Below are 12910 nucleotides of genomic sequence, written 5' to 3' on the forward strand. Positions count from 1 at the left end.
GGACCGGGGGTGGAGAGATCCAGCAGGATGGGAGCGGAATTGGGCCTCAGGGCTCCGTCGTCTTCGCGTGCAGGATGGCACCCATTTATCAAGCAGCCCCTGTGTGTCCAGCCCCAAACAGGACTCGGCCCTTGCCCTTGCGACCTCAGTGTGCCCTGTTCCTCTTCCTACAACCTGCAGGTGGTGGTGTCTTTGGTGACGTGGGTCCGGGCACCTCTGGTGTCAGCGAGACTTAGTGCTTTACCTGTCTCAGGTGAGGCACAGGATTCTTAGTGAAAATGCGTTCCTTTAAAAACGGGGAAATCATAGCTCTACCTTGGTCAAGGGAGAGATTTTTCTGCATCATAAAGGCAAGTATCCTGCTCATCTTTTTTTTTTTTTTTTTTTTTAAGCAGTGTCAGCACATCCCACTGTTGCGTGAACTAGGGACATGGTTCTCCTGACCTGGGGGCCAGGGTGGAGGCAGGCTGGCTGCGTGGGTCCCAGTCTCTCCTGAAGAGAGGAGGGAGCATTGTGCTTTGGGTCCAGCCACCCCTGCTCGGTCATCTCGTGAGGACCACCTCTGGCTCAGAGGAAAGCCAGTTTTGTGATATTCTTTGTGACGGGCTGATGATGCCATGTGGTCCTCATACATACTGATTATTTTATGACCCAGGCTAATGCAGTGTAAATTCATTCTAACATTGCGGCTGCTGTGTCAGTGATTGTCGGTTGTGCGTGGGATCCTTGCTTTAATCAGCTGTGAAAGGGGTTGGGCCAGGTGTCCTCTGGGGGCAGCGTCCCTTCGGAGGTGACTCCAGGCCGCTGGAAGTGGGGCAAAGTCTGAGATTCGGGGCCAGACTGAATTCCTTTTTCTCCTCCTCTTCCTTCCCCTCTTGGCCACATTTTTCCTCCTTTCCCTTTTCTGCCCAGGCTTCGGAGTTCACGATTCTTCTGTTAGTCCCACAGTTCAATTGCCTTAGGACCTGAACTGAGCAACCTCAGAAAGCGTGGCCGGAGGACCTTCCAGCTAAGTTCCCAGTAGCATCTTTCAAATGTTACTGTGCCCTTCACTCCCTAGAGAAACCTTCCCTGAACAGCCCATTCAGCGGGGGTTGGCAAACTTCTTGTACAGGGCAAAGCTTTGCAGGACATAGGGCATCGGTTAGAGCTAATCAGCTCTGCCATTGTAACAACAGCCGCCCCAGACAACACTTGAGGAACGAGCGTGGCTGCGAGCCAGCAGAACTCTGTTTACAAAAACGGGCGATGGCTGGTTCGGCCTGGGGGCCGTCGTTTGCCAGCTCCCGCTCTAGAACGAGTCCTCCCCCACAGCCTCTGCGGGTGCCGCCGTCTTGCTGTGTTTGGCTTCCTGACACTTAAGACCGCCTCCCGTACTTCATATTTTTGGCTGATTTTTTATTTATGGTTGGTCGCCTCCACTGTAATTAAAGTCCCACCAGTGTTGCAAGGGTTTTATTGTGCACTGCCGCTTCCTGAGCATCCAGAGTAAAGCGTGGGCCGTAGTAGGTGTTCAGTAGGCGTTGAATGAGAAAAACAAACGTACTTGGGACATGGAACCTGCCTCTGAGTTGGAGTTTCCTGCCCTTGTTCCCAGGGTATGTTCGTCCACGTCAAATTTGACTTTCATTTTCTTACTTTTTGTTGTGGTTATCCCTTTAGGTCCACATCTGGGCCCGTCCCTCCCGTGTTGGCTGTCGATGGCGGTGCGCTGCAGAGGGTTTCTAGAACCAGAGGCTCACGGTCCTCCCTGTTCCTTCAACAGTGGGACTAAGGCACGGAGTGACTTTATTCCATTGTTACATGGGGGATTTGTCCCGACTACGCTCAAAAGGGCAAAACAGTTGCCTTGTGATGCTGCCCAGATTCGGAGCCATCCCAGAGCTGGGAAGCTTGATGTTTCCCGGGCCTGGGACTCTGTGTACCATTCACAGTCACCATTGCGAGGGATGAAAGCCCACTCCTGGGTCCTCGTGGGTCCCAGCTCTGGCTGCTCTCCTTACAGGCCTGTGGCTCCCTTCACGTCTGCTTGCACGCGTTGCACAGGTCCCCTCTTGCCCTGCCTTTCTGGGGACTGTAGTCCTGTTCATCACCGGCCCCTTCCGTGTGTATGCCTGGGGAGGGACACTCAAGGAGACTTGAGCCCTCGTCGAAATCTCGCTGTCTCCCTGGGAGACAGGACATGGCCGTGGGACCCGTGGTGCTTCCCCTGAAGTGGGCGAAGTGGCAGGTGAACGAGGAGGGGAGATCCACATCACCCCAGGCCTGGGGGACGGATGGCAAGCTCACACCCAGCAGGATAATTCAGGCCTTGAAGGATAAGTTCGGTAAATGGGGAGGTGAGGGAGGAAGGAGTACCCCTAAAGGACATAGAGGCAGAAGCGGGGGGAGGGTAGGGGCTTGGAACCCAGGATGTGTGGTGGGGGCTGGCGGGCAGGGCGGGACCGGGCTAGGACTGTGTCAGAGGGTCAGGTGTGCAGTGCTCAGCGGCTTCGTTTCCAGATGCATTTCAGTGCAATGCGGAGACCTCCTCTCGGCCGTCTGGGGGCATCTTGTTCTTTTTGGTGTGAAGAAAAACAGTGTGTTCCAGCTTACCCAGCACAGAATTAGGTCTCCAGGCCAGCAAAGCGATCTGAGCCTGAGAGTTCTGTAGAAGGACTCATTAGTTTCCCTTGAGTTTGAGGCATTTCATTTTAAGAAGCTCGGCTTTGTGACACCAAAGTCTCGCAAAAATAAACAGGTGTGTGTGTGTGTGTGTTTCATTCATGCAGTCGCATTGAATGAAAAAAATGATAAAACACACGTCCTTGCAAATAAAAAAGTGCCACAAGAATAGAATTACCTGGATGTGACAGTGGCAAGCAAGCTTTGGATCGGCAATCGACCGAAAAGTTTTCTTGTACGATATCGTTCCATGCTGGGTTTCGGGTGTGTGTTTACAGCCCTCCAGCTCGCGCAGACGCAGTGGGGCAGCTTCTGCTGGGTGCTTCCTCTGGTCCACGTCTCGGACACTCAGTCTGCTCTGTGCACGAGGCTGCTTCCTGGGTTCCCGGGCGCGGGCAGAGGCGAACGCCTGCCAGGGCCATTTGCAAACCGACCACTGCCTCTCCCAGGAATAAACGGGCCGCCACTGACCTTTGTTGGACGTTCTCTCCTTTTCCTCCTTCCCATCTGTCTCCATCTTCTCTCTCCTACCTTTCTGCAGAGCCGCCAACCAAATACCAAATCTCCCAACCTGAAGTTTACGTGGCCGCGCCCGGGGAGTCGCTAGAGTTGCGCTGTCTGTTGAGAGATGCCGCCACGATCAGTTGGACTAAGGATGGGGTACACTTGGGGCCCAACAATAGGACAGTGCTTATTGGGGAATACTTGCAGATAAAAGGTGCCACGCCTAGAGACTCCGGCCTCTATGCTTGCACGGCGGCTAGGCCGGTAGACAGTGAGGCTGTCTACTTCATGGTGAATGTCACAGGTGAGTTGGCCTGCGAGCCCTCCGCTCTCTCTCCTCTGCAGCCGTTTTCTGGGTCAAACTGTATTGGACAATTGGACGGGCGAAATCATAGTGGGAGCTGCTAATTGGATGCCATGCACAGAGCTGCCTAGTTGGTTATTGATCTGTTTTTCAAGTTCTTCCACGGGACCAGCTCAGCCAGAGGCTGGTCGTTAAAAATGACAGGATTCTCACGTGCAAAGTAACATTTTCCTTTTAAGACAGTCCACTTTTATAGAAGTAAAAGCACATCTTCAACCCCGCCCCCCTACTGCTGGCATCCTTGGTATTTAGATTGCAGGATTGAAATTTGACGTGGAAGATTTCTGATTCCTTTTATTAAAATTTGAGTTTTTCTCCTTGATTTTCCTTCCAGGCAGTTAGGGGGAACTGCACAGACCCCCTTTGTGGCCGAGTTTAAAGCAGAAGTTAGTAAATGGATGGAAGGCCACACGGGGGCTAAGTTTGGCTAGGGACTAATTCCCTTCTTGAAGGGATCCTGAGAACTGAAAGGTGTTGGAAAGAATCTTTGGATGGATCCTAACACAATCAGTAAATCTGTTGGGGACTTGAATGCTGTTTGAAGCTTAAAACCCAGTTTCATTATATCCAACTTGACAGCATGTTTAAATAACGTGAAAGCAGAAAGCTTTGCGAATCATAATACAGACCCACTGTCATCACGGAGAGAAAATTTAAGCCATTAAAACCACCTTCGCTAAACATGGTCTCGGCCTTTTTGCGTGGGCTCCTGGGTTGTGGAAGGCCCTCTCTCCAGAAGGACTAAGTTGTACGTGATTGTAGCCTTTTGCTTTGCACAAACACAACCATGGCTATATTCTTTTGAATACAGATGCCATCTCATCCGGAGATGACGAGGACGACACAGATGGCTCCGAGGATTTTGTCAGTGAGAACAGTAACAACAAGAGTAAGTAGTGGCCGTCTCGGAAGGTTCCCGAGTGAGCAGAGCCTGGTGGGAAGTCCAGACTCTTAACCTGTCATCTCGTCCTTCCGGATGCTGTATCCAACAGCCCTCGCCTGTCTCCACTGTCCACTCTCCTGACTTTCTAATCTGATAATAAACCAGTGTTCCTGTACACCCTTCTCTTCTGTTTGTCCTTTCTTATTGTGTCGGAAGCCACTGTCTCTGGAAAGCAGTCATGATTTCCCTTTCCTTGATTTTCTATTTCTCTTTGGTTTCTTAGGGTTCAGAGACGTCACCCAAGTAGAACCACATACCATCTCCTGGTTTGCTTTGACAGTGCGGGGCTTAACTCGGGGGTTCTCTGCTGGGGGGATTCTCCTCCTTCTCCCTTCCCTGGGGGACATTGGGCAATGTTGGGTTGTCTCAGCAGGGGGAGGGGGGATGCCAGTGGGAGGAAGCCAGGGGTACTACTAATAAACGTCTGCATTGTACAGGACAGCCCATAACTAAGAAGGTTCTGGTCCAAAATGTCAGTAGTGCTGAGGTTGAGAAATGGGGCCTTTTTAAACATTACGGCATGCTGAGAGGGAATAAGGGGAGTAGTGTGCCTTACTTTGCAGACTGAGATAGAGAAGGGACCAGCAGGTGCTGTTTGCTTTATAAAAGCAATGAACACCGCGCGGTGACACAAGGGCGGTCTTGGTACAGAAGAAGCAAGCACGTGGCCTCTCTCTCACTTCTGAGTTGGGTGGCCTTGGGCAAGTAATTTAACTTCTGTGCCTCAGTTTCTTCAACTATAAAATGGGAATAGTAACAGTGTCCATTGGAGTTGTTACGAGGATTGGATGAGTTTGTATTTGTACAGCACTCAGAAGAGTGTGTGTGTTTGTTCAGTAAAGAAGGTAAAATAGAGCCTTCGTTGTCTTTCCAATAACATGGCTTGCGTGTTCCCAAATGATTTTAGCCTGGTCACCGGCATTCTTTTCTCACGTGTTCCGTTCTACATTTTCTTTCAAAAGGATTTTCGTCAGTTTAATAAATTTAAACGAGGCCTAAATAATAAGACAATTAGTTACTAAAATAGGCCGAGGGCTGTTTAAGGGAAGATGAGAAAATCGATACTGTTAGGGACCTGGAATAGCGTGTTAAGTGGGGAATTGCATTTGTCCCTGAGTCTCCTAGCAGCTTAGGCAAGAAGGGAAATACTTTGGTTTATAGTTTTCACTGTTTCGGCAAGAGAAAGCTTAGGGCCTGGACCACTAGCATCAGCATCATCTCTAAGAGCTCACTAGAAATGAAAATGCCACCCCCCCACCCCCCGCCCCAGACACACTGAATTAGAAACTCCGGGGGTGATTCTCCTTTACAGTGAAGAATGAGAAGGTCTGATTTTGGGATTCACACAGGTTAATGTGCCTTGAGCGGGAGTTTACTATTAGAGCTCTTGTTTATAAAACACTGGGTGAGTGAAACTGTCTTCTGCTGTAATTCATATCCACCTTCTAACAAAGTTATTACTATTTAATAGTGAAACCCTGGTACATCAGAAGACATCACTCATTCCCTATTATTATTAGTTCCTTGGCTCTGGCAGGGGGGGCAATGAAAGACCCTGCTTTGGAGGTCCTGCTTTGGGCAGGCTCCGTGCTGGTTGCTGGCTCAGTCAGTAACCCCCCCCCCCAAAACCCCATAAGGTAGAGAGAGGTATTATTCCCATATTATTGATTGGAAATTCATGATTCAGTGAGCAAAAGGCAAAGCTGCCATTCGCTTGTAGGCCTGTTGCATGTTGAATCACAGCGCCCCTCTCCCAGCCCCTGGGGTGATGAAGGGGGTGCCATGAGGATGCCTGCCCTGTTGTTTACAGCCCTCAAGTGGTGCCCACACATGAGATGTCAGAATCCGGCGGCACCTGGGCTGTGTTGGCATGTCTGCGAGCTGCATTGTCCTGGTGAACCAAGTCTGATAGCATGTTACCAGGAATACTTGGGAAGCAGTACAATGTAACAGCAAGGTATAGGTTACGTAACAAGTAGACTAACTGCGCTGAACCACTTTCTGATGATTGGGAAGGACTACCTGCCGTGGACCTCCAGGCTTTCCTCCTGAACACTAGTCCCATCTGCCTAGTGACTGTGCAGAAGGGCCAGGGAGTGGAGCGCTCTTAATGAATGCCATGCCTTCACCCTGGGACCAGGGTTCTTTGTAATTAGCTCTCGAATGACACCAAGTCTGCCCCGCGATGGGTGCTCTGCAGTGATTAAGGGCTGGTGTTAGCTGTACCAGGGAGATACTGCTGTCGGGAACTGCCTCTGTTTGGTGCCTGTGAAACATTAGATGCGATTTAAAGTGATAGCGGTTCTTAGCTGGCTACTTGGCCTCTGCCATCTGTTAGTGTGATTAGGCTGGTCTGATTCACAGGTGCAGCCTGGGGCAGTGGAGATTAAGCAGCTGTGGCCTGTGCGGACAGAGGAATGCCATGGCCAGGGTAATTGGCAAGGCGGGGAAGGGGATGTTGCCATTAAAACAATTTTTTGCCACCTCCAGTGTCAAATGCCTGACCTGATTAATAGGGAAAATTGTAGAAGCCCTGAATTCCATGCATTTTCAGCCACCTGGAAAACACCGGTGTGTCCAGATTGATTCTTCTGGTGCCTTCTGATTGTCTGGAAATGCCACTGGGTGTGTTTGAAAGTTCCTCTTCAGTGAAGTTAACAAATAATGCTCCTGTGACCCTGTGCTGACAGTGACATTTCTGGGCTTCTCTGAAGTTTTTTTTTTCCCCTTTTTGGGTTGGTAGATGTTAGTTCTGCAGCCGATGGCTTGAAAAATATATTGCAGATCATTCCCTCTGCTGGTATGCTAGATTTTTTTGTTTATCTAATTTGGGTGGTTGGCTGTAAGAAGGCAAGCTTATCTGCCTGGTAGAGTTCTTAAATTTCATACAGAGTACAAAAAGCATGGTAGTCAAATACAGGGGCAAAAATAAGTCCACAATTAAGGCAAGGTTGTTGAATTTTGGCCGTGAGAGTAGGTCCGATCTGATTTTTTTTATAGGGATGTTTTGCAGCATTCAGGTTGACTTAACTCTCAGCACCATCATACAAGACCCAGCTCAGCTCAGAAGTGGGCTCCCTGTATAGATTTTTTCTGCTTACACAAGCAGATTGAGGGGCTCGATTTTGAAAGTTTCACGTGTTCTGTTCTCTGGCATCACCGGCCATATCGCATCATATCTCAGACCCGCCTTTCCTGGTAGACTGCTTCGGGAGTCAAGGACTAGCCTGGATGTTGAGGGAATGTTCTGGGGAATTATAGTCCTCATGTACATCTTCCATGGGTCTCATTACAAGAGGTAATGCTCAGGTCTGGTCTGTGCCTTAAGAGAATAAGCTGGTGTTTCCCAAAGTATATTCCTTAGGAACCCTAGTTGAAAATAATTCTGTGCCAAGAAGGAGTTGTATATTGAAATGAAGTTGAAAACTACCTCCTACTACGACCCTTTCTCAGAGACTTACAGTGTCCATCAATCAGCATAATACAAACTCTGCGTGTTCGATGGTAAAACATCTGTTTAATTTTGGCCTTTCCCAGGGTTTTCCAAACTTATTGACCATAAGATCCTTTTTAAAATACAGCATTTATTCACATCCTGTTGCACATGCTTTGAAAATCCCTGCAATGGGCTGATTTGATTGACCAGACTTTTCTCTTTGCCTTTTAAGTTGAGTCCTTCCATCACAGATGTGAAGGGCATTCCCAGGTCATATTTTAGCAGCTGACTAGCTGATGACCTCACACCTTACCAGTGCTAGACTTTTCCCTGAGCAGAACAATCCTGTGATGTCATTACAAGCCTGGCTGCCAGGAAATAATGCTGCTTACATATGCCCTTTAGTGAAACAGACTTTCTCGGACAGAAAGTTGCGATTTCAAATGCTAATTTTTGAAATGCATCCAGGTTGAGGGTTTTGAAAGGTTCAGAGTTTTATTTCAGCAGGGAAAGCATAACTTAATTAGTCCTTGCCTCCCCTCGGTACAGGTATCTTAATGGGTTATCTGGCAGCCAATAAGTAGACATGCATGTCCTTTTTTTTTTTTTTTTTTTTCCCGAGTGATTTTTACTACCCCAAGCTTGTGTTTAAGTGATTAATGTTTCTGAAGAGCTTGAGACTTCTTTCTTGGGAAGTTCATGATTGACAAAGTTAGGTCAACTCCTGAACTAGAGGGAATTGATAGCGAGGGAGCTTTATCAAGATTTTTGCTCCTGGAGTGGTTCTTTCTCCTGAGTGAAGAGAGAGACAAGGCAGTTTTCTATTTTGGTTTCATTCCTGTTGAGACCTGCTGGTACCTATACGCTGTGTCAGGGAGAAAGGCAATTTTTGTGGAACTAGCTGGGGAAAATGAAGTAACTTGGCCTGAGATCCCATACTCTTTTTGTTGATTAACCTGCTGATAATAACAGTTTACCATCACCTTTGGTCTAATTGGGATTTTTACTTGGTAGAGGTCATATCTAAGTTGGTAAACATTGTGTTACAGTTTCCAGGAATTGAAAATGATAGTAATGATAATAATAATAATAATAATAAATGCAAAGCACACAGGCTTCCTGAATTTTTTGACATTCCTCCGTAATGAAAACCTCATTCTAAATTGGTTTGGGTGTTTTATCACAAAAGCCAGGGATGGTGTTCTATCCGGAAGGTTGAATTGAATCATCTCTTTCTTGGCCTCCCCTATGGTCAACCAGCATGACCAATAAGTGGAGGGTTTTCTTTTGAAGGCAGATGCTAGGAACTCCCACGGGGCAGCTGGTCTCCCTGTGGACTCAGGCATTTCAAAGGAGTGACGGTCACTCGCCAGGTTTGTTTGAATGTGTTTCTTATCAAATGCCTCACTGGTCAGCAAGTTGTTGTTTTTAATGACATTCTCAAATAAAGCCCGCCACCCCCATGATCACGCACGCGCTCACATCTCTGTATTTTGTTAGATTTGTTTTCTCCTGGTTTATGCAAAACTGAAAACAGATGAACCTCCGTCTACTGGAAGGATGGGGGTGGAGCTCAGAGACATCCTCCCACCCCCACCCCAGTCAGGGTCAAAGCATTCAAATGTCCTGATTAGTGATATTTTTAAAGGCCCTAATTATAGACTTAAGACAGAGGCCTTAGTGGGGCTTTAGGGAGTTTGTGAGACTTAATCTAGGAGCTGAAACAGGCTGTGTTTTTTTATTTTTGCATCAATAAAAATACAGTTGGCAGTCATCGGCGTCCACAGCTCACATAAATCTTGAACTTTTGACTTAATTACCATGGGAGAGTTCAGAGGGCAGCCTGGAGTGGTTGAAAGAGCATTGCCCAGGGAGCTGGAGGGCCTGGGTCTTGCCTCAGCCTGGCCTTGGCCATGCAGCCTTGATCAGATCACTTGACCTTTCTGGGTGACATTGATCACATCAGCCGTTGGACCAGATGGTCACTGAGGCCTATTGGTACAGTGGTAATATGATTCCATGTTTTTCCTTTAAACCGCTGGGCTCTGTTCTCTTTTTGATTTCAGAAAGAGAGGCGACCATAGACCTTAGATGTCCATGTTGGGATACATACTGGAGCACATAAGGGCTTCTGTGAGGGCAGCCCATGTTTCCAGTGGCACGATCAAAAAAACTCCTCTAATCCTACCATGTATTGGCACAATCAGTATCTGCCTAGAATACCTGAACAGAATGTTAGGACGGGGAGGGACCTTGTTAGAACATTCAGTTCAACTCCCTCATCTTATAGCTCAAGCTTTTAGCAGTTGTCCATCTGGTACATTTGTCCATCTGTCTGTCCGTCCATCCGTCCATCCATCCATCCATTCAATAAACACTTCAGTGCCTAGTCCGTGGGCTGAAGGCGACGCAGGCTGTACCTTCCGGATGTTCTACTCTAGTGGTCAGCGGACATGGAAAGGGGTTCATTTCAGTATGGAGCCACCCTGGTGATGGAAACACGTAAATGACCAAGAGGAGGCCCAGCGAAGGAGTGTGATGAGTCTTCACTGTGGGATGGAGGTGGTGGGTCGAGGGAACGTTGAGGGCAGTTTTTGTGGGGTTATACATCTCTGTTTAACCAGCACATCTTAAGAGAATACTGTTACAGTAAAGTAAAATTTTACTAACATTTTCACTAATACACAATAACTGTTTCAGTGTTAAAAATGGTACTGAGTAGATACAGTATTCCTTGACGAGATTTTACTTATTTATTTTTTGCCTGGGTTTTACCATTCCTTTAAGCTCATTGTTAGTATTTAATGACTAAGAGAGCATCATTCTTTTGCTACCTGTTACATCAGAAGATCTGAGAATGTCAGAGCGGAAGGGACCCCCTAGCCTATAGGTCAACTTATTTACCTCTGATTTAGTAGAATTCATTTCTTTATGCCATCCAGGATTCATATCACCGTTCCTTTTCTATGGATTGACTTTAAACTCGCTTCTCCTGCATCCGTAAGATTATGCCAGGGAGGTTCCATGAAGTGGATGCTCAGAGACTTCTTTGAAACGTGATTTAGCCTCGGCTTGGAAGTTTCATCTTTTATAAAGTTGTTGTGGAAATGTTTGTACTGAACACCTACTGTGTGCAAGGGTCATCTTGCTTTTGTAAATCATTAATTTGTTAAGGGAGTTCCTTCTCCAAGTGAAAGTTAAAACACTGTTCACCAGCCACAGTATGAAAAGAGGAATTTCTTTAGGAGCCTGGTCCTGGTCTCTCACCAGCTGCATTGTTGTTCTTGGGGGGTGCGTGCCTCTGTGTGTGTGTGTGTGTGTGTGTGTGTGTGTGTGTGTGTGTGTTGGGGAGGGGGTGGAGGTGGTGGCGGCTGGCATATCCATGTGTCCAGACTGCAAAAATGGCAGGAAACATCGAATACAAAGTTTGCAGAAGACATGAGGCCACTGATGAAGAAAGTGCAGCTCGGGCTGGTCCTACAGTCTCATTATTTTTCTAAACCTTCCAAGTTCTTCCGGATCCACACAGAACTAGTTTATTTCAGGAGGAGCCGTTATAAAATAATTCCTCCCCTCCAGCATCATGCTCATTAAAAAAATTCGTGAGCTCAAAATCTTAAAGGAAAGCCTGGTCACCGAAGTGTGTTGTCCTGTGTGATGTGAGTGGGACTGGGCAGAGCACTGGGGGGGCCCACCGCTGCCACACAGAGAACCTGGAAAATGTGGCTCGACAACTTTCCTGTCGAGTTAGTATTTACAGGTATTCAGGAGAAGAGTGTTGACGGATGTAGGTTTCAGGGGGTAGCGGTGTAGGCGGTCGGTTCCTACTCTGCTGATGAGACTTTCCGGTGCCCCGCCCACCTGGCATCTCTGTGACTGTAGATGACGAGCTGGGTGCCCGTGCCCTGCTTCGTGGCTGTGCGTCTATTTTGCATGAGTAGATTTTACAGGTGCAGTTTTGACGATTGAATTTTTACCCCAGGGAAGTGGCTTCCTGCCAGAAGTTCCAGCAAAATTCTTTTCACCCTTGTCCTTAAATCATTCCTTAGGTGCCAAGACAAAGGTGCCAGCTGCCAGTGTGATGTTGCCACAGGCCATGACCGTACGGGCTCATGTGGTCTGGGGTGAGCCCCGTGTGGGTCACAGCCTCCCTGACAGCTTCGCTCCACGAGAGAGGAACACAGCAACGTTCCTAGTTCCTTCAACTAAATCCTACTTTTTAACATTTTGGGGAACGTAAAAAATCATGCCTCGTGGAATGGAAGCACGTATCTGTTGATTCCTTTTATATGAAAAAGAAAAGACATTCCAGAGGATCAGCTCAGCCGTAATTGATGCTATCTCAAAGAGTTACTACATTAATATTTAGCTAATTCACATGAATAGGCCATTGTGTTTACTTAAACAAATGACATGAGTACAGACACCTGACAGCATGAGGTATGCTTTTCATTTAGGTCAGATTTATAAAAGTCTTTGTGTAGCAACAAAGCTCATTATTTATTTTGTGCTCTTAATGGTTTCTTTTTAGTGGCTGTGGCTGTGGATGGATTTTTCTAAGTAGAAGCTTTTAAAATGAAAGATTATTGAAATTGTTCCAGTATATGCCAGGCCCTGGGAGTCTTGTGATGAATAGCAATCAATTACTCCCTGGTGAACCCTCAAAAGAATGGGTATGTTTATGGGCATTTGACACCCAAAGCCAAATGGCTACCCAGTTGCCTCCTCGTTGCAGATACAACTAGATTCAGAGGAAAGCGTGCAGCCCTGTTCGTCCATTCTTGGCTCTCCTCCTGCCCCTGCTCTGGCCTTTCTTTCTCTGGTACACATGACTGACCACCTCAGTTTGCCGTGCTCGCACGGTCTTGGCATTGTGTAGACACCATCTATATCTACATTGATACTTAGATAAACAAGGATAAAGAAGATTCGGCATGCCCTTGTTAAGAAATCTCAGCTCCACCTTTTATAGTCAGGTTTCAAGAGCAAGGGTAAGGCA

At 47.4% G+C, this 12910-nt stretch overlaps 1 protein-coding gene across 20 annotated transcripts in view; it reads left to right on the plus strand.

Annotated features, from left to right (window-relative positions):
• Nucleotides 1–12910, plus strand: part of FGFR2 (fibroblast growth factor receptor 2) — a 101200-nt gene that overhangs the window by 23746 nt on the left and 64544 nt on the right. For 9 of the 20 annotated variants that reach the window (XM_045803296.2, XM_045803288.2, XM_045803290.2 and 6 more), the window contains exons 3-4: nt 3206–3472; nt 4344–4421. The exons of 5 other annotated variants lie outside the window; for them this stretch is intronic. In XM_045803296.2, the coding sequence (XP_045659252.1) occupies nt 3206–3472; nt 4344–4421 (345 nt within the window). The remainder of the gene's footprint in view (nt 1–3205; nt 3473–4343; nt 4422–12910) is intronic. 6 more of the 20 variants (XM_045803298.2, XM_087862651.1, XM_087862657.1 and 3 more) reach the window with 1 other exon arrangement.

This window comes from Ursus americanus, chromosome 6 (assembly GCF_024610735.1).
Source record: "Ursus americanus isolate L20-20 chromosome 6, mUrsAme1.1.p, whole genome shotgun sequence".
In the NCBI taxonomy this organism is placed as follows: domain Eukaryota; kingdom Metazoa; phylum Chordata; class Mammalia; order Carnivora; family Ursidae; genus Ursus; species Ursus americanus.